The sequence below is a fragment of the Dipodomys merriami genome, unplaced genomic scaffold (genome assembly GCF_024711535.1).
Source record: "Dipodomys merriami isolate MVZ:Mamm:240054 unplaced genomic scaffold, mDipMer1.0.p SCAF_34, whole genome shotgun sequence".
Classification (NCBI taxonomy): Eukaryota; Metazoa; Chordata; class Mammalia; order Rodentia; family Heteromyidae; genus Dipodomys; species Dipodomys merriami.
Window position 1 is genome coordinate 14,970,983 of NW_027204937.1, and position 24,546 is coordinate 14,995,528.

Sequence of the window (24,546 nt, forward strand, 5' to 3'; positions counted from 1 at the left end):
CACAAGCAAAAAGCAAACAAAAATAAACAAGTCCTGACTCTGTTACTTTTATTGCTTTTCAACTTTGGATGCCTGGTTTTGCAGAAAGGAAAATAGGGTTGCTGAACTCACCGGATGACTTCATATAGTGCCATTTAATAAATGACTTGTTCCTTCTTTAGGGTCTGGAAAAGATGCACACCCAGGGGATGGTATTCAATAAAGAAAAAAGGACTGGTCAGTAGCATGTTCTGTTATCTACACTGCTAACCTAGTAATGAAGTTGAGTCCAGACCAACATGAAGATCCATCCCCAATTTGCCACTCAACCTTCTCCTGTGAGCAGCTTAGCTGTGGATTCTGTACTGGTTTTTAAGAATTGTAGGACACATAGGTCCTTCATTTCCAAGTAAATACATCCCATCCTTTGGATAAATGTTTGAGGCACATACATGTGTTCCTTCAAAATAAGACTACTACTCTAGATAATTCAAATCACAGGAACCTTGGGAATTTTGCTAGGGCTAGACAAACCAACACTTTGGTAGAATCCATCTGTAGCTATTCTAGGCCAATTTGGACAGGATGCTTCCTGGGTGTGGAAATAGATAACTATTTTGGCTTCAGCCTCTGCATCTCTGGATCTTATAGTCTTCTCCCACAGAGACTGCAAAAGCACTAGGATCATGGCCTCTTATTTCCTCAGAAGGAAGGTTTTGCACAGTCGAGACTGGAAGAATCACAGCTCTGTAACTGAGTTTATCCTCTTGGGCTTCTCCAGAAATCCCAGAACCAACTGGATCCTTTTCTTCTTCTTCCTCTTCCTCTACTTATTTACAGTCCTGGGCAATGGGCTTATTGTTACCCTGATCAGAGTAGATGCACGACTCCACACACCCATGTACTTCTTCCTCAGTATCCTGTCCCTGCTGGATCTCAGCTATGCCACCACCACTGTGCCCCAGATGTTGGTCCACCTAGCAAGCAAGAATAAGACCATCTCTTACGTCGGGTGTGTGGTTCAGATGTACGTTTTTCTGACGCTAGGCATCACTGAGACCTGGATCTTTACAGCTATGGCCTATGACAGGTATGTTGCCATATGCTATCCACTCCACTATGGGGTCCAGATGAGCCAAACTCTGTGTATCCTCCTGGCAGTCAGCTCAGCTCTTTGCGGTCTCATCTGTGCCCTTGTCTACACTGTCTTTGCCATGGATCTGCCCTACTGTGGCCCCAATGAGATCAACCACTTCTTCTGTGAAATTCCTGCTGTCTTGAAGTTGGCCTGTGCAGATACATCCCTCAATGACCAAGTGGACTTTATCTTGGGTTTCATCTTGCTTCTGATTCCATTATCCCTCATCCTGGCCTCGTACATCCGGATCTTCATGTCTATTCTGAGGATCCATTCTACCCAAGGGCGAATAAAGGCCTTCTCCACCTGTGCCTCACACATCACTGTGGTCACTATGTTCTGTATTCCATGCATGATCATGTATATGAGGCCTGGTTCTGAGGCCTCCCCAGAAGATGACAAGAAATTGGCCTTATTCTATAATGTCATCTCTGCCTTCCTTAACCCTATTATTTATAGCCTCCGGAATAAGGATGTGAAGAGGGCTTTCTTAAAATTGATTGGAGTGAGTGAGAATGTGCAATAGACCGTACACCATAAATGTCTTCAGTGCCTCTGGCCTATTGTGTACATCATATACAATTCACTCCTAAATAATAATGGCTAACTTTATTGTGCTCTTTCTCTATGACAGTCACTGTCTTTATATGACCTTTATGAGAGGAATCTTGTTATGTTGTTTAGGCTGATCTTGAATTCATGGGCTTAAGTAGTTCTTCTACGTTAACCTCCTGATTAGCTAAGGATATAGGTGTGTGACACCATGTCTGGGTGATAATGTATTTATTATTTTAATTTGTACAATACCTCTCAAGGTATTATCTCTTTTGTAGAGATAATCTGAAATGCCTATGTATGATTGGTTTACTTTATATGCAAATGTAAAAATAAGACAATAAAATCTATCAAAATTATTCTAAGAAGAAGGGAAGAGGATGAAGGAGAGTGACGAAGGTGAGTTTGATTGTGAGTTTGATTGTGGAAGCACCCCAATGAAACCCTTCCTTGTATAGCCAGTGTATATGAATAAAAATTAGTTTTTATAAAAAGCTAAATAAAAAAGAAAGAGAGACACAAGAAAGTTAAATTTCCAAATGTCACTAAGGTAAAAAATAATCCAGCTGAGATTGAAACCCAGGGAGCCTAGTTGCAAAGCTCAGACTCGTAACTATCTTGTTATGTCCTGTAACTCTCATGCAGCCAATGGAGAGTGAATGTGGTGGTATTGAGGAAAGTTAGAGATTTCGGACTCCAAGTAACAACCATGGGTTCAAACCCTTGAAGTCAAAGCCAGGATTCTGAAGCCTAAGCAAACAGCATTGTACAATGCAATATTAACTTCTCAATAGATAGTTGTCGAGTGATTTCCCCCCACCCCGCCCCTGCCCCCAACTTCATCCTTATCCTTGAAGTCTGAAATCTTCCCCCACTTCAGCCTTCAGGCCTTCTTCACTTTCATGAACCCCTCTCCTATTTCTATCTGCTCCAACTGTGGCTCCAGGGTACCCAGACTTATTTACAAGGAGAGGTTTCCACAACTGACTTACTCTTAAATTTCCTCTGCTACCAAAGCCTTGGATCTTCAGTCTTTGCTTAATTGAGATCTTGGGGTTGGGGAGTGGGGAATACCCAATGTGTCTGGAACTCAGTCTTCTATATAAAATGAAAAAAATGACTAGATTATTGGTTTTCCATAAAATTGTTTTTTTCTTTTAAAATGGCAGGTTTTCTTATTTTGAATTTATTATTATAACTGTGGTGTGCAGGGGGATTACAATTACACGAGTCAGGTAATTAGTACATTTCCCTTTGTCCAGTGTCTTCTCTTCCACTTCCTCCCTCCTATCTCCACCCATGAGTTGTATAGTTTACTTCCATCAGTGTCTAGTGAGCTCCACTGCTGAACTTTTTCACCCTTTTCTCTCGAGTTCTACACCCTCTCCCTCCCCATCCCAAAGATACACGTGTGAATACACCATACATAAAGAAAAAACACACAATCATCAAAAAATTAAAAAGAGATCTCTTACTTTCATATCTTGGAGTTCTTTTTACTATATGTATATGTGTGTGTGTGTGTGTGTGTGTGTGTGTGTGTGTGTATAGTTTTATACAAATATAAAGAGGTACACAGGCATTATGCCTTTGTGTTTCTCTGCTAAGAGTGTCCTCTTTTGGGTTTCACTGTGTGAGAGTATCTAGAATCCTGTATAATTTATCATATCCCGGTGTACTTTAGTTCTAATTTCATAAAATTGTTGTTAACCTCAAATGAAAATGGACTTAAAACTTAAAATAATTGTACATATTACCATGAGAGTTATTGCCTTCAAAATAAGTACCTTACAAAATACTCATTCAATTATTAATAGTATAATTGTGATGATCAACTTTCATTTAGAAATTATGGCAAGATGGGGAATGAAGTCAGGGTCTTGCACTTGCTAGGCAAGTGTTCTACCGCTCAGCCATGCCTCTAGTGACTGTCAACTTCAAATGTTAAGGTCAGATTTATTATAAAGCTAGAAGGCATTGGAGGGATATTCATGGTGGCAACTGACTGCATGTAGAGAATTGTCTTCAGTCTACGGCCATATCACCCTGAATGTGTCTAATCTTGTCTGATCTCAAAAGCTAAGCAGGGTCGAGCCTGGTTAGTACTTGGATGGGAGAAATGTCTTCAACACACATTCACACACACACACACACACACACACACACACACACACACACACACACACATATTAGTGGGACAGGATCATAGTATCAGTTGCCACATTAACTAGCAACAAAACAATTTCTAGTGTTATCAACACAGTTCAACTTTCTATGACCTCACATTTAATTTCAGACAATTATTAAATTGCTTTGGAAACAATGATACAAACCAGGTCTTTTAAACAAGGTATGGTTTATTTAGAAAGGGTGTTGCAGATAGCCCACCCTGACCTTGAACTTTTAATTCTCAGGACTTGGCCTCTCAGGTACTTTTTTTATGCCTTTCTGATAGGTTTTAATTAACAAAACATTCCTACTGATTTTAACTGATTTCAAAGAAGTTTTATTTGTAAACCAAGAATCATCTAAATGTGAAGAACCCCCCCAAAAATAATAAATACTAGATCCATGCTTTGCTCATTAGCAACTTTCTCCAGAAGCTAAGCTTAGGGAGATTTCTGTCTAGAGTGCTCTTACAATTCCCCAAGCATTGAAAGAATTTAAGTTCTAAGAACATATGGGCCTGTGAGCTGAGAAGTTTCCAGTGGCAGGGTTTACTGTCTGGATGAAGAACACAGCCTCTAAGGAGGTAAGCCCTGGAGGAAGCGAAGCTTTGGGTTTCTGGAGACAGAAATAGAATTGTCAGCAACGCACGCTGATTGTGTTTCTTGGGGGATTGTTAAGAAAATTGTTTTGAGGTCACTAGATGGAAGCACTGAGGCTCATTTGTTAGAACGAAAGGGGTTTTCTTGTGAGACTTCTCAAAGCACTAAACATTCACAGAGGGCCTACCCCACTCCACCAGCTCCTCTAGTCATCCTGTATTTGCTTCTTAGGTCTATTTGCATAGGCTAGTTTACCAAGAATACCCTCTTCTACCAGTTTCCAAATGTCTCCTTACTCAATTATGAAGGTTTTGCACAGGTCTCTTTTTCAGGGAGTTTCTTATTTTCAGTCCAGATGAAAGTTCCCCAGGAAATTGTTCCTTCAATGGCAGTGGGGTTTGAATTCAGGGACTTATACTTGCCAGGCAGATGCTCTACTACTTGAACCATGTTCCCAGCCCATTTGCTTTTCTTCTTTTTTTAGTTTATTTTTCAGATAGGGTCTGGTCTCACTTTTGTCTGGGATTGGCCTTGGGCCCCAATCCTCTTACATCCACCTCCTGTGCTTCTGTTGTTTTTCAAATAGGGTCTCATACATTTGTTGGAGCTTGGCTGAACTTCGGTTCTCCTATTTAACATTTCCTACATAGCTGGAATGATGGGCCACCACCATGCCTGGCTTTTTATTGGTTGAGATGAGGTCTCATGAAGTTTTTCCCCACCGTTGGCCTCAAACCACAATCTTCCCAATATCTGCCTTCTGATTAGTTAAGATTACAAGCATAAGCCACAGCTCCTCATGAACTCTGAACACCACCAATTTAAGCATTCAACAAAGCCTTACAAACAAATCAATACAAAGCTAAAACTTAACCTTGTGTCTCTTTAACAAAAAAAATTACTAATCTGTACTATAATACATCGTCATTAAGCTATTTTTAAAGTATTTTTATTATCTTTAAGTAGTTATACAAAGGAGTTGCCATTCAACAAAGCAGTTTATGAATACAGTGTGTCTTGATCAATGTTACCCCTTTCATTATTCTCACCCACCCCTCCCACCCCTACCTCGTCCCTCACTTTTTGTAGTTGTTAGGATATGTATTTTTTTGTCATTTAACAAAGCAGTTTATGTATACAATACATCTCGCTCTTTGTCATCCTTTCAACATCTTCACACCTCTTTGACCCACCCCTTCCCTTATTTCTCAGTTCTGTAGTATATACAATAAATTCTACCCCCCCTCCCTATTTCATTAGTCTACCCCTCTCCCCTTCTTGCAAGTATCCATTTCCTGGTAGTTATTTTGTTGGGCTTTGACTTAGTCTTTCTGAAGAATTATACTATTTGAATTCTCTATAGAGTCTATTACATACTTCTGTTAATTCATTTGTAACTATTTCACTAAGCTATTTCAAGAGCAAAAAATAATAAAGACAAACAAACAAGAAAATCACCTGTACAAACTCAGCAAAAACTGAGAATAAAAGGCAACTTCTTCACTACGAGGAAGTTTTTGTAGATAAAACCTGCAAAATTCTTTGCAAATAATGATGAAGGACTTAGTGTTTTCCTACTAGATCTGAATAAAGTGAGGATGTTTGCTCCTACTGCTCCTATTTAAAGAAACTCTGGAGATCTTACTAATACAGTAAGACAAGGAAGGAGGAAAGAAAGAATAAAATTGTCTCTATTTGCTAACAGCCTGTCTCTGCAAAACTAAAGCCTACAAAGTTTCTACATAAAAACCTCATCAGTCTCAGCACTTGCAAGGCTAAAGCAAGAGGATCTCAAGTTTAAGGTCAGCCTAGCCTACATAGCAACTCTTAAGGCCAGACTGATAGGTATGATAAGACCTGTCTCAAAAAAATTTGGACTGAAGGAGCAAGCCAAAATTCTTGTCTGTTTATCCAATTTCTATATGTTAAGAGTCCCCTAACCAATGTTTAAGAATAAAATGCCTGAAGGTCTTTCGTGCACATTTTATACATTAAAGTCATGTCATGGTGCTTTACATGTGAATGTAGCATGAGAAGAGCTTTGTATTGACAGATAGCATTTCTATTTCTCAGTGATGAAATGTGATAACACCTCTTCCATCTATCTAGAAGTCAAACCCATCAGATTTTATTTTTTTATAATTTATGGAAGGTGAAGTTTAGGTACTGGCAGACTTCTAAAATTGGCTTCTTCAGATCCAGTGATTTAAATGTAGCCAGTCTGTTGGAATTTTATTGTTGAAATTCTATTTGTTTTTTTTTTTTGGTTGGTTGGTTTTTTTTGGGGGGGGGTCCGATCGTGCGGCCTGAACTCTGGGCCTGGGCACTATCCCTCAGCTCTTCAGCTCAAGGCTAGTGCTCTACCACCTGAGCCACAGTGCCACTTCCGGCTTTTTTTCTTTTTGCTTATGTGGTGCTGAGTAATCGAACCCAGGGCCTCAGGCATGCAAGGCAAGCGCTCTACCACTGAGCCACCTTCCCAGCCCTGAAATTCTATTTGTATATATACCTGTTAACTAATCTGTAAATTGTAATAAATATATTTGCAATCATTAAGAAAAGAAAAAAATGAAAAAACCTCATTAGAACTAATTAGTGAGTTTAAGAATGCTTATACTAGTAAAATTCAAGGGATTTAACTAAAGCAATGTTGAGGAGTTACAGCTATAAACATCTATATTTAATTTTTAAAAAAATTTCTTTAGTAAATGCCTATATATTAAAGAGCAGTATAAAGACTTCTATTCAATAACCCTAAAAAAGTACATATAGAAAATCAAACTAAAAGTAAGTAAGCAAATGAAGGACATAAAGATCTGAGTGGAAATAAATAAAATAAAATTGAAAATATTTGAGAATAGAAAAAAAACGAGAATATGAGTGAAATTTATTTAAAAGATGAGAAAAATTGACAACCTTATAGCTAGACCAATCATGAACAAAAGCAAGAGATAAATTACTAAAATTTGGAGTAGGAGAGGATATTACTATAAATTTTATCTCCTCCCCAGAAAAAGATCATAAGAAGGGAAAGAGAATGATAAGAAAATGAATATTATCAAAATACATGTATGAAGATGGCATAAGGAAGCTTACTAAAAATTATCTCAACAGTCAAGCAGAAAAGGTCAGATAAGGTGATGTTAGGGAAATGAACCCTAAGATATATATTCAAACGTTTTTTTTTTTCATGCGATTGTTTCCAACACATTTATAAGATGATTTCTTTGTTGCTTTGTATGTCCCTCCCCCACGGTATAACCCCTGCTTTCACTGTATTTGATGTGGGAAGGGGAAAAACAAATCGTTTAAATAGAGATACAGGTGGACCCATTACAACAATGAGACGTACAAGTCGTTATGTTGAAAACAAACTTTACAACTTTGGTGCGGGGGGGGGGGGGGGGGGGGAGGGGGAGGATTGGGTGGGAAGAGGGGTAGGATGGGAAGGGATGGGAAGGGGAAACAAAGGAGGAGGCTACAATGCTTGATAAGAGATGTACTCATTATCTTGCCCATGTAATTGTAACCCCTCTGTACAGTATTTTCACAATAAAATAAAATAAAATTAGTTTGAGAAAAAATGAAAAAAACAATAGGAGGAGGATAAGGGAAGAGATAGGAATTGCTCTGATTAAAATATAACATGTATATGTATGAAATGCTATGGTGAAACCCTTTAGTACAATTAGATTAACAAAGTAAATGACAGGAGAGCAAAGAAGGTCTTGTTGGAGGAGGCAGGAATTAGAGGGAAAGGGGAGGTGAATGGAGAGGGTGAATGAAGATGAAGACTGTTAAAGTATTTTGCATGTACGTGTGAAAATAGAAAGAGACCTGTTGAAATTGTTCTAAGGATGAGGGGAAGATTAGGAAAAGCGTTAGAGGGGGTGCTGTTGATAAGGGTATATATCCTTTCATGCAACAAAAGTTTACTATTAAAAAATCTTAATTCAAAAAAAGACTATAGCCAAGTGCCAAAGGCTCATGACTGTAATCCTAGCTACTCTGTGGGCTGAGATTTAAGGATTACAATTTGAAGCCAGCCAGGGCAGGAAAGTCCATGAGACTCTCCAATTAACCACCAGAAAACTGCAACTGGAGTTGTGGCTCAAAGTGGTGGAGTGGTAGTCTTGAGCAAAACAGCTCAGGGCCCTGATTTCAAAACCTCCAACTGACAAAAAAAAAAAGGAAAAAAGAAAAAAGAAAAGAAAGAAAAAAAGAATTTCATCTACTCAAATAGCATAAAAAAAGAATAAATACCTAGGAATAAATTCACCAAAAGAAGTATAAGACTTGAACACCAAAAACCAGTAAGCATCATGGAAAGAAGTTAAAGGTACTCTAGAAGAATAGAAAACATTCCCTGTCTGCTGATTGAGTGGCTTGTTTTTTGGATTTGTTTTGTTTTTTGTTGGTTGTGGGGCCTGAACTCAGGGCCTGGGCACTGTCCCTCAGCTCTTCAGCTCAAGGCTAGTGCTCTACTACTTGATCCACAGTGCCACTTTCAGCTTATTCTGCTTATGTGGTGCTTAGGAATCGAAGCCATGGCCTCATACATGCAAGGCAAGCACTCTACCACTGAGCCACCTTCCCAGCCCCTGATTGGATGGCTTAATATTTTTTATGTGACAATACTCGCTAAAAATACATTGATTCAACATAGATTCCAATCAAAAGCCCACTACCTTTTCAGTCAATTTCTTCTGAAATTGACAGACTATTCACATGAGAATTAAGAGATCATTCTTTATGACCCTTGGTGGTCTCCTCTGACATGGCTCTCCAGCCCTTAGCATGGCACCTCTCAACCCATGCATTTACTCCAATTGATGTTCACACATCTGTTTTCTCTGGTCTGTGAAAGGGAACAGGGAGAAATTGTAGAGATAAGGGGCCCTTGAATCAGGACAGGCAGGGGTCCTGGGTGTGAAGGTCTTTCTTGGGTATAAGGCTGCTGAGGTGACGTGTGTGCTCAGGGCTTGGGAGAGTTGTAGAGAGACTTGGAGAAGCCCATGACACAGAAGGCTCATTAAGAAGCTGTGTGATTTGTCCTCCCTAAGGACCAGGAGCAGAATGACAAAGGAAGACAGAGCAGGTTCTTGGTTCATCCTTCACACACAGTCCTGGGCCAGGTAAGGAGGGGAAAGGAAAGGGTAGAGGCCTGAGGAAGGCAGTCCTCACACCTGAGTAGTCCCCACCTGATCATCCCTAGCTAACACTGTCCTTGCTTTTCCTGCCTGGATTCCTGTTCTCTTCTAGCTCTCTTCCGTTCACATCAGGCTCTTCAGACCTGGCACCTGATCTTCTCTCTGATCCCTATCCTGCTCTGTTTATTGATTTCTCTCTGTGCAGCAATCTTTTTGTCTTTCTTTCTTTCTTTCTTTCTTTCTTTCTTTCTTTCTTTCTTTCTTTCTTTCTTTCTTTCTTTCTTTCTTTCTCTCTCTCTCTCTCTTTCTTTCTCTCTCTCTCTTTCTTTCTTTCTTTCTTTCTTTCTTTCTTTCTTTCTTTCTTTCTTTCTTTCTTCCTTTCTTTCTTTCTTTTCTTTCCTTCTTTCTGTGTCCCTTAGTTGAAAAGAAGAGAGTTAGAAGGAGACAAAGGCTATTGCTATGGAGCTAAGGCAGTTGGCTCTCCTCTGTATCCTAGTAATCAAGTTTTGATACTTGAATTGAAGATGCAGAACAAGAGACTGGTGGGTGAGGTACATGCAGGAATTGTAGAAAGAGCCATTTCATGCTTCACGAGAGGCAAGGAACTGGAAAGAGACTTTGGAACTGGGAAGAACTTGGAGTAACAAAGGAGATATGATGATCATTCTGGAACTTCTCTCTGGACCAGCTTGGAGACAGGTCTTGAGATGGATGAAAAGGAGATCATAATGGAGTTGGAGTCTTCTTGTTTATGTTTTGTTTGTTTGTTTTGCCTTTCTACAACTATCGCGCATGTTTCTCTCCTCTCCTTCCATTCTGCATCATGTTGTGATCAGTGATAGCAGCACTGACTGTGAGATGCCTACTAAGAGACCACTGTGCCCATCCAGGTATCAGGTCCAGGTGAAGCTCAAGGATGAGCTGGGAAGGGCATACCATGTCCTCAGCTCTTCTAGCCCAAGTGGCACAGAGACTCTTTTGTTCTACTCTGTATGGAGCTGCTGAGTTGGCCAGAGGTTTCCCTACCCCACCATTTTCAGGACTTGTCCCAGTGCAACCTTGACATGGTTATGTAGTTTTTATTGATCTTGGGATGGAGTCCAGAAGCTCACTACTCACCATCTGTGGACTTGCCCTATTAGTATAATGTGATTTCATTGAGCCCAAACCTGACTTCTGGGAATAGTTCCCAACTTTATCTCTTAGAGTCTCCCAAGACAAAGCTCATCACCACCTACATGAAAGGACTTATCTGTGTCTCCACGTGATTTTCAGAAAGTTGGACCCCAGCCTCAGAGTGTCCTTCATTGTCTGGTTCTCTAGGAGAAATATTCCTGTTTGCTTCAACTTCACCTCACGCAATGTAGTTTCCAGCCTCTTCTTCATAACTTGCTTCAACTTGTTGATATTCTCCTTAAAACATGGCCCAGGAGGGAGAATGCCGTTCCTCCACATGATCTGGACACTGCAGACACATCCCTACCCACTCACTTGACCAGATAGGATCCTGTGCCCAATGACAAAGCTTCAAGTTGACTTCTTTTGATGTAAAGTTTCTTTACAGCGATGATTTCAGGACCTTACACATGTTACCTTGCCAGCTGTTTTGGTCCAAATCCATCAGTGGTCTACTACAAACTAAAAAACAATGTTCTATACTCCTTAGAGAAGTATATGATCCAATTTATACCCTTTTCCTTCTTCATCTCAGACTCATTTTCCCAAGGATCCCCTTTTCTACTACCCCAGAGTGTCCTTAGTGCTCCCTAGCTGTAGAATGTTCTCGCTGGGTTATGTGACTTTGCACCTGCTGCTCTATCTGTTGGCAAAACTCTTCCTTGTATTTTTTGCATGATCAACCCTACCTATCCTTTAAGATGTATATCTGTTTTGAGAAAAGAGAGCAAGTGATTTTTAATTTTCAAATACCTAGCGCTTAGCACAGATCTATGACTGGTAGCCCACATTTTCATCATGGTGCTTAACACAAGGAAATGGCTTGGGTATCTATTTCTCAGGATACCCACCAAACTGTAAGCTCCTTGGTGATTAGGAATATAGCATGTTTTACTCTTATTTGTCCTTGTCTGTCCAGCTCCTGGAACAGGGTATAATGGGCAGAAGATGCTCAATTAGTTGGTGTTGTCCATTCATTCAATGACATTATGAGGAAGAGCAATTGATGGGAACTGGCATTATTGAGCTCCCTCTCTGTGCTATTCACAATACTAGTTGCTTCATGCACATCATACATACTTCTCTCAGGCTACCTCCCTGATAGATAATATGTCCATTTCATAGAGAAGGAAACTAAGGCCAAAGGAGATTAGCTTATAGGACCAGGATCCTAGTAGAAGCACCAAAACTTGAACTCAAGTGTTCTAATTCCAAATGCCATGTTTTACCACAAGACATCACCACCTCCTATGGTACCATGAACAAGTGTGCCAGCCTTCATCTGTAAATGTATAAACTAACCCCAAAAACATTCTGTCTTGAGTTCCCTGCCAATCACAAATCTCAAGGAAAGAAAAGGACTCTGAGGGTAGATTATCATTAGCAAGAGTATTTCTGTGGACTAGAGTGCTTCAGAGCTACCAAGAAAAGACAGGTATTGTTCTGCTTTATAATTGAGTCAAGCTGGGCCCTGGTGGTTCACTTCTGTAATCCTAGCTACTCCAGAGGAGGCTGAGATTTAAGTATTACAGTTCAAAGCCAGCCTAAGCAGAAAATTCCATGAGATTTTAATCTCCAATTAGGCAGCAAAATGCCAGATGTGGATGTTTACTCAAGTGGTAGTGTACCTGCCTTGAACAAAAAAAGCTAAGTGAGAGCATAAGGCCCTGAGTTTTTTGTTTTTTTTTTTGTCGGCCGTGGGGCTTGAACTCTGGGCCTGAGCACTGTCCCTCAGCTCTTCAGCTCAAGGCGAGCGCTCTACCACTTGAGCTACAGTGCCACTTCCGGTTTTCTGGTGGTTTATTGGAGATAGGAGTCTCACGGTCTCTCCTGCCCGGGCTGGCTTTGAACCGCGATCCTCAGATCTCAGCCTCCTGAGTAGCTAGGATTACAGGCGTGAGCCACCAGCGCCCGGCTAAGGCCCTGAGTTTAAGTGCAGTACTGGCAAAAAAAAAAAAAGGACCCTTCCCTCCAGAAGAAATAGGTCAGGATGGGAAGAGTCACAATTGCTGAATAGCTTGATCCAAAAGAAAGAACCGGAAAGCTTCTAAAGGCTCAAAAGAGTAAAAAAAAAACAAAAACAAAAAAAAACACTTTTCCCAAGAACTTGTCATGTTTATGGAACCATATATCCTCCAACATTTCTAACTCTTCCTGAAAATTTCTCCTCAGGAATCAAAAGGTTAAGGCACCTGAAGAAAGTGTCCTGGGCTCACGTTTTCAGAGAGGAGGGAGGGGAGTCCAAATAAGGCATAAGGAAGGAGCTGAACTCTGGTAGGTCCTGAAAGATTGGAAAATAGGCAGCCTCTCTGGAGCTAATCAAAGGGAAGGAAATGAGGCCCTGGGGGCTCTCAGGAAAGATTTTTTTTTTTTTTTGCCAGTCCTGGGGCTTGAACTCAGGGCCTGGGCGCTATCCCGGAGCTTCTTTTGCTCAAGGCTAGCACTCTACCACTTGAGCCACAGTGCCACTTCCAGCTCTTTTTGTTTATGTGGTACTGAGGAATCAAACCCAGGGCTCTATGCATGCTAGGTAAGCACTCTACCACTAAGCCACATTCCCAGCCCTCAGGAAAGATTTTTTTGGGGGGTCCGGTCATGGGGCCTGAACTCTGGGCCTGGGCACTGTCCCTCAGCTCTTCAGCCCAAGGCTAGTGCTCTACCACTTGAGCCACAGTGCCACTTCTGGCTTTTTTCTTTTTGCTTATGTGGTGCTGAGGAATTGAACCCAGGGCCTCAGGCATGCAAGGCAAGCGCTCTACCACTGAGCCACCTTCCCAGCCCCCAGGAAAGATTTTTGAGAAAGTAAATAGTACATGAATTTAGCCTCACTTCAGGTAGACCTCTAAGTGTGAACTGACAGTCATCTCAAGTAGAACCAAATAACCACCGGCCTTTCCAGCAACAAATGGCTATGGTATCTGGTTGTAAATGCTAAGCTGGGACACTAGGTTCATTTTTCTCTCTGCAGATAAAGAAGAATGCAAGACTTACTCTGGAAGAACCATAGCTCCATCTCTGAGTTTATCCTTTTGGGCTTCTCCAGGAATTCCCAAACTAACATAATTCTCTTCAACATCTTCCTCTTCCTCTACCTCTCTACACTTGTGGGTAATGGGCTCATTGTGACTTTGATTTACTTGGATTCCCGCCTCCACACACCCATGTACTTCTTCCTCAGTGTCCTTTCCATGCTGGATATGAGCTATGTCACTACCACTGTGCCCCAGATGTTGGTGCATCTTATCTGCCAGAAGAAAACAATCTCCTATGTTGGGTGTGTGGCCCAGATGTGTATCTTTCTCGTGTTGGGCATTACTGAGGGCTGGCTGTTTTCCATAATGGCCTATGATAGATATGTTGCCATTTGCTACCCACTCAGGTACAAGGTTATCATGAGCCCATGGCTATGTGTGGCATTAGTAGCCTTCTGTGGACTATGGGGTGTTAGTTGTTCCCTTGTGTATACTGTCTTTACCATGCGTCTTCCCTACTGTGGCCCCAATGAGATCAACCACTTCTTCTGTGAAGTCCCTGCTGTGCTGAAGCTTGCCTGTGCTGACACGTCTCTCAATGATCGAGTAGATTTCATCCTGGGCTTCATCCTACTCCTGGTACCACTTTCCTTCATCCTGGCCTCGTACGTCCGCATCTTTGCGGCCATCCTGAGAATCCGCTCAGCCCAGGGTCGACTCAAGGCCTTCTCTACCTGTGCCTCCCACATCACTGTGGTCACCATGTTCTGTGGACCTGCCATGTTTATGTACATGAACCCTGGAGCCAATGCCTCTCCAGAACGGGACAAGAAACTGGCTCTGTTCTACAATGTTATTTCTGCCTTTCTCAACCCTATAATCTATAGTCTCCGAAACAAAGATGTGAAAAGGGCTTTCTTCAAAGCAACAGGCTTAGGCAAAACCCCTGAGTGAGGCCACTGGAACACAGAAGGCCATAACTATCCCTGAAAGAACAACGTCTATGGCCCTTCTACATTATTCTTTTCCGTCACAGGGTGTATAGGCTTGAATCACTGATTGACAGTCAGTGATAGAGATGATGGGCAAAGGTAGTCATATGGTTTTCACTTGCTGATGGTTCTAGAAGCTAAGCTATCCCTGGATAGCAAGATATCTGTAATTGTAGACAGAGTACCAAGTAGGACTTCCATCTTTCTTCATTTCTACTTCCCAGGGGCCAACAAAGGGCCTGGCACAAAACAAAACATCATTATGACCGACAGATGAGGATTGTTGATTAATATCAACTTGGGGTAGCTAGGATAAGATGGCTCAGAGAAGCCAATAATTTTGTTTTACTTCAGTAAGGAGCAGGTCTTGAGGAAAAGTTATCTTAGGAATAGGGTGCGGGGATTAGCCACTGTCCATCCAGCACTGTCCAGGGGAGAGTGGAGCCTAGACTACATGATCCACATGGCTCCTAAAGTAGGACCAGCTGTAGTATCTCTCAAGAACACAGACAAAACAGTGCCCAAACAGTATCGTGGTGGATAAGAGCTCACAGTTTCAAAATTAGGATGTTAGTAATTATGACAGAACAACACCTTGTCGGATTGTTAAGAAAAATTAACAGAGATACAGTTCTTATAATAGTGCTTGGCATAGCGAGTGCTTTGTGTAAACATTCTTCTGTTCTTCTCTTCTAATACTAACTTATCAGACATCTGGAATGACTGCAGTCCAGAGAAAGGAGTAACTAACATTACAAATGAAAGCTAGCACTTGTTTACATGGTAGAGTTAGTTAACCTGGGTCTGTTACCATGAAACCCATGAACTCCATAAAAACCTAAAAAATTATGACAGTTCCTCAAGATGCTACATGAAAAGGCTTTCACAATAACTAGCCAGCACCACTCACAGATCTTCCATGTTATCAGCATCTAAAAAACATTTATTGAAATCTTAACAGTGATAATGTTGAAACCAGGCACCATGATAGATGCCTTAAATCCAAGCATTCAGCAGACCATGGCAAGAAGATTCCAAGCTTGACACCAGCCTGGGCCAATAGTAAGATCTTAAATAAAAATAAAAACAATAACAAATAAACAAGGAATTGTGACTCAAGTGGTAGAACTCCAGCCAATCAAACATGTCTTGCAAGTGTAAGTTCCTGACTTCAAACTCTGGTGCTGGCACTCCCCCCCCCCCCCAGATTGCTAATGATAGAATGTTAAGAACACTTTAGTATCCACTTTTATAGACTCACTTCCAAATTTTACCCTTTTCTTTTCACCAGTAAAATAGATTTTTTAAACTGTGTGTGTGGAATAATACTGGCTAATCTTTGAAATTCCATAGTCTCTACAACCATCCCACACTTTTCCTGCTCCAAATTTGTCTTTGACTTTTGAAAGTTCAAATCATCAGGTTATTTGAGGGCATACTTCTGTTGTGAGACTCTGTATCAGATTCTTACCTTGAGCACCAAGGACGCTTACTATTTATAATTGGCTTCTTTAAGATAAGAATTAGTAGCTGGGAAGACTATGTTTATTGCAGCCTTATTTACCATAGCTAAGATATGGAACCAACCCAGATGCCCCTCAGTAGATGAATGGATCAAGAAAATGTGGTATATATACACAATGGAATTCTATGCCTCCATCAGAAAGAATGACATTGTCCCATTTGTTAGGAAATGGAAAGACTTGGAAAAAATTATATTAAGTGAAGTAAGCCAAGCCCAAAGAAACATGGATCCCATGGTTTCCCTTATTTGCAATATCTAGTTTATGTCTGAGTCAAGCAGAAAAGGTCAGTTAAGTTGATGTTAGGGAAATGAACCTTTAGATATGTATTCAAATGTTTTTTTCTTTCATGCGATTGTTTCTAACACATATATAAGATTATTTCTTTGTTGCTTTGTATGCTCCTCCTCCACAGTATAAACCCTGCTTTCACTGTATTTGATGTCAGTATAATTTGTGGAGGGGAAGGGGAAAAACAAATCGTTTAAATAGGGATACAGGTGAACCCATTGCAACAATGAGATATATAAGTCATTATGTGGAAAACGAACTTTACAACTTTGGTGGGGGGGGGAGAGGAGAAGTGAGGGGACCAGGGGAGAATGGGAAGGGATGGGAAGGGGAAACAAAGGAGGAGGCTACAATGCTTGATAATAAATGTACTCATTATCTTGCCCATGTAATTGTAACCCCTCTGTACAGTATTTTCACAATAAAAAAAGATTAGTAGCTGGGCACCAGTGGCTCATGCTTGTAATCCTTGCTACTCAGAAGGCTGAGATCTGAGGATCATGGTTCAAAGCCAACATGGGCAAGAAAGTTTGTGAGATTCTCATCTCCACTGAACTACCAAAAAGACAGAAGTGGAATGTGGCTCAAATGGTAGAGCACTAGCCTTGAACACAAAAGCTCAGGAACAACACCCAGATCTGGACCAGTGTACCCCCCACCCCCACAAACCCCTACCCCTACCCAAAAGATAAGAATAAATGAGTCTTCATTAACTAAGAACTGTCAAAAAACAGTGACAGTTCCAATGGAGATTATACTGATTTATTTCAACCACCTGACAGTGAAGACAGCTTGAACTCAGTAACAGAAGTCATGGCAGCCATGGTGTTGATGAGTTATGATTATTATTAATGAATAATTAGTATTATTATCCTTTCTTCTGCCAGCAAGTTATAACTGGCAGAAGAAAGAATAGTATTTGGCTGCAGGTTTCATGGTGCATTTGCTGAGCATGTTTTGGAAAGGAGCTAGGAAGAGGGCTTGAAGACGGATACCAAGAGCAACAAGAGGAGGCGGCATAAATTATATGGGAAGATTGGTTGATGTTAGTCAGCACCCAAACTACCAGGACTAGGGAAGAGTTGCTGAAATATTATAGATATAGATAGTGCTATGCAGCCTATATTAAGATAAAGGTGGTGTCCTGGGAACAGATGGAGGATAAAGGTATTTAATTAGGCCAGAAAACATATACAGTAGGAGTAAGGATGGAAGAGGACTAGGGAAATTGCTGGAAAAACATGGATACACCAAGTTCAGATTTCAAAGTGGACATGTTTCTAAGCTCTTATGAAAAAGCTTATCCAAGAGTACAGTTCCTAGGGAAAATCTGATTTTGTCAAAGAGATGAAGGGAACATTAGTTACTAGACCCAAGTCCAAGAGCTTATTAAAAAATAATCAGTGTCCAAGAGATGAGTATTGGGAGAAATAAAGGCTTTATTCAGTGGCCGAAGAATGGAGAAGAGGACTGGGAATGTAGCTAGTGGTAGAGTACTTGCCTAGCATGCATGAAGCCCTGGGTTCGATTCCTCAATACCACATAAACAGAGATGCCAAAAGTGGCGCTGTAGCTCAAATGGTAGATTTCTAGCCTTGAGCAAAAGAAGCTCAGACACTGTGTCCAGGCCCTGAGTTCAAGCCCCAGGACTGGCAACCAAAAAATGGAGAAGAGGTTCTTAACTCTAGGGTGTCCAATATAGAACTAATAGGGGAGACAAGAGAAGGGAGAAGGGCGAGAGGCTAATAAAAGAGGAATATTCATGTCTTTTCTGGGTCTAGGTAGAGCTCTTCCAGGATATTCAGAGCTATCTCTTTTCCCTTCTTTCAAGCTCTAGTGTCTCCAGTCACGGTAGCTGGTTGGTATCTTTAACCCTGAAGCAGGGAAAGAGACACTAGGCAAATCTTTATCATTAACCCTGTATTATAGTTCTGGACAAAGTACTTCTCAATTTTCCAACGTATCTACATCAAAGGTGACTAGGATCTGACCCAAAAATTATAGCCACAAAGGAGACAGATTCAAATTAAGGCAGAGATGCCAAAACTTTCAACCCATTTCAGTTACACATCAGACATCTACAGGCCATAAAAGTCTTCAAGACCCTGCAAAGTAAGACTGGGGATTTGACTCAAATGGTAGAACACTTGCCTAGCAAGGGCAAGGCCCTAACAAAGTTCTTTCACCAGTATTTCCAAAAAAAGAGGAGCATGATGAGGAAGAAGAGGAGGAAGAGGAGAAGGGGAGGAATCCTTCAAAATATTTTAGACAAGTGTTATCATAACTCGCATGGAGGAGGTATTATTTACTGCAAATTCATTGGGAAACTAAAGCTATATTAGTTAGATGTGTGACTTCCAAAATTAATGATCAGTCAACTAAGACTTTGTGAGATCAGAGGGTTTATTTAGGTTTTCTCTTAGCAACACATTCAGTGAAGAAATCTTCAATGTGCCTGAATTCTAAGAAAAGGGATTTATAAAGATATTTCAAGGACAAGATTAAACTTAGTCTGGGAAATAATATATGGGATGGATGGATGGATGGATGGATGGATGCCTTAGCAAACATTCTGGGTGGTAGTGGTAAGAGATGGAGGAGATGGAGCAAGTTAAAACCTCATCACCTTCATTTACTGGACTTTGGATATGGCCCTTAAAAAGTCAGAGCACTAGTTTTCTGAGTTTCAGTTTTACTCTCCAGAAAAATAGAGATAATTTTACTAGAGAAACTATCTCTCTGTGTCTGATCAGCAGCTACCAAGTAGGTTAAACAAAATTTTTTATCTTTTTTTTTTTGTCAGTTGTGGGGCTTGAACTCCAGGCCTGGGCACTGTCCCCAAACTCTTCAGCTCAAGGCAAGCACCCTACCACTTGAGCCACAGCACCACTTCCAGTTTTCTTGTAGTTAATTGGAGATAAGAGTCACAAAGCTGGGTGCCGGTGGCTCATGCCTGTAATCCTAGCTACTCAGGAGGCTGAAATCTGAGTATCGCAGTTCAAAGCCAGCCCAGGCAGGAAAGTCCATGAGACTCTTATCTCCAATAAACCACTAGAAAACCAGAAGTGGCACTGTGGCTCAAGAGGTAGAGCGCTCGCCTTGAGCTGAAGAGCACAGGGACAGTTCAAGCCCCATGACGGACCAAAAAAAAAAAAGTCTCGCAGACTTTCCTGCCTGGGCTGGCTTTGAAGTGTGATCCTCAGATCTCAGCCTCCTGAGTAGCTAGGATTACAGACATGAGCCACTAGTGCCTGGCTTGTTTTGTTTTTTGCCAGTTCCAAGGCTTGAACTGAGGGCCTGGGCACTGTCCCTGAGCTTCTTTTGCACAAGCCTAGCACTTTCCCACTTGAGCTATAGCACCACTTCTGGCTTTTTCTGAGTAGTGTATTGGAGATAAGAGTCTCATGGACTTTTCTGCCTAGGCCTCAGATCTGAAGCCTCCTGAGTAGCTAGGATTACAGGCATGAGCCACCAGCTCCCAGCAACAAGAAATATTTTAAATAAACATTGGCTGCGAATAAATGGTAGCCAAAGGCAAGAGATAGAAGTAAGTGAAAGACAAGATTGAAAGGGTTTAAAACTGCGTTAGAGAAGGTGAGGTTCGGGTTACTGACTGAAGGAACTTGATCAAGCAATTGGTAATCAGTGGTGTAAATGTGCAGTTGGATGCTGGCTCCCACTGGGATTAGAAAGCATTTTCTTTTTTGCTGGTTGTGGAGCTTGAACTCTGGGCCTGGGCCTTGTCCCTGAGTGCTCTACCACTTGAGCCACAGTGCTACTTCTAGCTTTTTCTGTGTATGTGGTGCTGAGGAATGGAACCCAGGTCCTTGTGCATGCAAGGCAAGCACTCTACCACTGAGCCACCTTCCCAGCCCCTAGTAAGCATTTTTCACAGTGACTTGCAGAAGGGATGTCTTCTTCTATGTGCAATCCTGCAGGCTTCAGATGCTATGAGGGAGCTTGTTGAATAAGCCCATTAGGCATCTCCATGCAGACCACCCCAGGCAGGTGGCTGGTTGTATAAATATGTAAGTTCCATGCTAAGAAAGCAGCCAAAACCTGAGGTTGAGCCAAAACCTGATGTCAAAGGACATCTTGAGCTTATAGCTCAGGCAAGAAGCTGCTAGAAATTATTTAGTCTCCATTATCCTCATGCCTCCATTTCTCACTGCTCATTCTACTCATCATAGGGACCCAAATCCCCACTTTTTCCATTCTGCAGTTCTCTTCCTTTTTGGTCATCTACACCACAACAATGCCTCCTCCCAATATCCTCATCCCAGAATTCATATATGTTATAGGACTTGATTAGGTTGGCTTATATAATCAGAGTTATACAATGGCCATCAAAAGGCTTGAGAGCCCTGGAAACCAGAAGTCCCAGAAGGTGCTTAGTCTAAGAAGTCAGTAGCCTAAGGACAAGAGGCATCTCAGGTCTGAGGCTGAAGGGGGCTCCTCAGAGGGGTTGCTGACATGCGCCCCCATTCGAAAGCTGAAGAAGCTGGACTTTGATAGGCACTGGCAGCAGCAGAAAGCATAGGTGCTCAAGAAGTGTCAAACTTGCCCTTCCACCTGTTTCTGATGCCTTTTTGTCCCAACCTATTAGTACCTATTAGGTTTCCCCCTTGGTTTGTTAACCCACATGCCAATCATCTCTGGAAACACTCTCACTGAGGGTGGAGAAGTATGCCTTACTAATTTTCTGGCATCTCTCAATCCAGCTAAGCTGACAACCAAAATTAGCCAGCCCAAAGTCTGAAACCAGGGTACCATGTTCAGAGCTAATGAGGTACTTCCTAGCACAGCAATGGCCACCTTCTTTTTTTTTGTTGTTGTTGGTCATGGGGCTTGAACTCTGGGCCTGGGCACTGTCCCTGAGCTCTTCAGCTCAAGGCAAGCGCTCTACCTCTTGAGCTGCAGCTCTACTCCTGGTTTTCTAGTGGTTTAGTGGAGATCAGAGTCTCATGGACTTTCCTGCCCAGGCTGGCTTTGAACCATGATCCTCAGATCTCAGCCTCCTGAGTAGCTAGGATTACAGGTGTGAGCCACCTGCGCCCAGCTTGGCCACCTTCGTATATTCTCACATGGTAAGGAAAAGGAGTGAAGCTTGTTCTCTGTTCACAAATTTATTGCATTTGGATTTTGTAGACTGGACACACTCTATTACCTATGTGGCAAAGAATTTTTGACTCCAAAGAGGCTTTGGAAACAACTCAAGATGTTAATTTTATTTTGTTTTTTATTTATTTATTTTTTGTCGGTTGTGGGGCCTGAACTCTGGGCCTGGGCGCTGTCCCCCAGCTCTTCAGCTGGTCTACCACTTGAGCCTCAGCCCACTTTGGCTTTTTCTGCTTATGTGGTGCTGAGGAATCGAACCGAGGGCCTTATGCATGCAAGGCAAGCACTCTACCACTGAGCCACCTTCTCAGCGCCAAGATGTTAATTTTATAGATGAATAAACTGAGATCAGAGGGATGTAAATGGCCCAAAGTCACACAGCAAGGTATCAAGAATGGAATTAAGACACCAAGCCCATAGTATCCAGTTTTGTGTTCTTCCACAATACAATGCAGACTATTCCATGTTAGCCCATGAACCACACTGATGTTAGGCACCAAGCCAGGTCTCTGGTCTGTATTAGTTCCACATACTATGGATTAATTTTCAGTGTTGCCAACCTGTATTGTTTATCTGTACCACTTTGCTTATAACACCTTATCCTCTTCTGTTTCCATTTCTGTTAGTTTCCATGTTTCATGTTGGTTATATCTATTCTACTTATTTCTGTGATATTACAGTAAATTATATCATTCTCATTATTTGCTTCCCTCTCTTCAAAGGAGCTTTACCTACCTACTCATTGCCTTGTGATTTGCATTCCTTCTCTACAGGAAGAAAATACTTCCCTTGCCTTCACGTCAGGCTTGGCCATGCAACTTACTCTGGATACTGGAATTATGCAAAGAGATGTGTCTCACTTCTGGGAACCTTTGAGCCATTATTCCTTTCCCTCTGTCATAAGATGGCATATTCCAGATAAGGGCTCTTCTCTCAGGGTAGATCTAAGGTTAAACTTACAAATAACATGAAACGTGAACTATCAATGAACTTTTGCTGTTGTAAACCACTGAGATTACTGGGTGTACTATGATGTAGCAAGTAAATCGAGACAGCCATGTTGACTTCATGAGCATATTTCATAAACGCTTGTCCCACTAACCAAGTACTGTGTGGTTCTGAATATACAATATTAGCTATATACATAACAGATGTCCTTTTCTTCAATAAACATTTTCCCTTCTGGATTCCTGTTCACACGATTGCCCTACTATGTCCTATTATCTTGAGAAAAGCCCCCTTAATGTCCTTGTTCCTCAGACTGTAAACCACAGGATTGAGCAGGGCTGTGAAGACGTTGTAAAAGAGTGAGACTTTCTTGTCTTGTTCAGGGTTGTAGCTGGAGTTAGGTCTCATATAGATATAAGCTGCTGGAGCATAAAAGAATGTGACCACAGTCAGGTGTGAGAAGCAGGTAGAGAAAGCCTTGCAGCGGCTCCGGGTAGACTTGATCTTAAGAATGGCTAGGGCGATACGAATGTAGGAGGCCAGAATGAGGGAGAGCGGAATAACAACCACAAACACACTGAGGACCTGGTCTACCATCTCAATGAGCTGGGTATCCATGCAAGCCAAGCTCCGCACAGAGGGGCCTTCACAGAAGTAATGGTTAATAGTGTTAGGCCCACAGTATGGCAGACTCATGGTGAAGAAAGTATGGATCAGAGAGAAAAAAAACCCACAGGCCCATGTTCCAGCTGCCAACTGCATACACAAGCCCCAATTGAGGATGACAGTATAACGCAGCGGGTAGCAAATGGCTACATAGCGATCATAAGCCATGACTACAAAGAAGATACACTCTATCAGGCCCAGGGCACTAAACACATACATCTGCAGCCAACAGCCAGCAAAAGAGATAGTCTGAGAGTGAGTGAGAAGATGCACCAGCATCTGGGGCATGGTGGTAGTGACATAGCCCATATCGAGCAAGGACAGGATGCAGAGGAAAAAGTACATGGGGGTATGGAGATTTGAGTCTAGGCAGATCAGGGAGGCAATGAGTCCATTGGCCAGGACTGAGATCAAGTAGAGGAGAAGGAAGGCAATGAAGAGGATCTTGTTGGATGTAGGGTCACTGGAGAAGCCGAGCAAGATAAATTCAGAAACCCAACTTTGGTTTTGCCCTGGAAGCATCCACATGCTGGGGCCTGTAAGAGAATCACATTTGTTACATCTCATCTAAACTCCAGTGGCCTAAAGAGAAGTCCAGATATAGGATAGACAGGCTAGGGATTCAATTCTGGCCTCACTATTCAATTTCTATGTAATAGTGAACAAATTGCTTAACCACTCAGAATCTATATCTCTTCATCTATAAAATGTGGTTAGAGCCAAGCGCCAGTGGCTCACTCTTATAATCCTAGCTACACAGTAGGCTGAGATCTGAAGGTCATGGTTCTGTCATAAGTCTGTAAGACTTATCCCCAAATAACCACTGAAACGCTGGAAGTGGAGCTGTGGCTCAGGGACAGTGTCCAGGCTCTGAATTCAAGCCCCAGGTCTGGCATACACACACACACACACACACACACACACACACACACACACACACACACACACAAATGTGGCTAATTTTTCTCATCTCTCAAGATTTTTTATAAGGATTAGAGATGACGTATTTGAATCATCTAACATAATGTCTTGAAATATTAAACAGCACTCAATGAGTCCCTATGCTATCTGCTCACACTCATTCCCCACCTCTCACTTACAGCAATACCCAGTTTACATTATCTTAGTCCCAGCCTCCCATCTCTTAGAAAATTACTCCTTTGCTTCAGAGAACGTATGTCTCAGTGGGCTAAACTACCACCCTCAACCCTCTGCCTGTGGCTGTCTGGTGCAATGTGAGGCTTTGTCACTAGAGGGTGATAGAGAATGC

General features: G+C 41.7%; 3 protein-coding genes across 3 annotated transcripts; 2 read left to right on the plus strand and 1 right to left on the minus strand.

Annotated features, from left to right (window-relative positions):
• Positions 1 to 665: 665 nt before the first annotated feature.
• Positions 666 to 1,643, plus strand: LOC138803529 (olfactory receptor 2A5-like). Its single transcript, XM_069987633.1, has one exon. The coding sequence runs from the start codon at positions 666 to 668 to the stop codon at positions 1,641 to 1,643; it is 978 nt and encodes a 325-aa protein (XP_069843734.1).
• Positions 1,644 to 13,744: 12,101 nt separating this feature from the next.
• LOC138803273 (putative olfactory receptor 2B3) lies at positions 13,745 to 14,692 on the plus strand. Its single transcript, XM_069987092.1, has one exon. It carries the CDS (start codon positions 13,745 to 13,747, stop codon positions 14,690 to 14,692), a length of 948 nt encoding a protein of 315 aa, XP_069843193.1.
• An 8,164-nt stretch (positions 14,693 to 22,856) lies between these two features.
• Positions 22,857 to 23,804, minus strand: LOC138803530 (olfactory receptor 2A12-like). Its single transcript, XM_069987634.1, has one exon. The coding sequence runs from the start codon at positions 23,802 to 23,804 to the stop codon at positions 22,857 to 22,859; it is 948 nt and encodes a 315-aa protein (XP_069843735.1).
• Between the last annotated feature and the right edge of the window lie 742 nt (positions 23,805 to 24,546).

What these genes read in the sequence shown, in the direction of transcription:
- LOC138803529 (XM_069987633.1), top strand. Translation starts at nt 666, where the DNA reads ATGGCCTCTTATTTCCTCAGAAGGAAGGTTTTGCACAGTCGAGACTGG.
- LOC138803530 (XM_069987634.1), bottom strand. Translation starts at nt 23,804, where the DNA reads ATGTGGATGCTTCCAGGGCAAAACCAAAGTTGGGTTTCTGAATTTATC.
- LOC138803273 (XM_069987092.1), top strand. Translation starts at nt 13,745, where the DNA reads ATGCAAGACTTACTCTGGAAGAACCATAGCTCCATCTCTGAGTTTATC.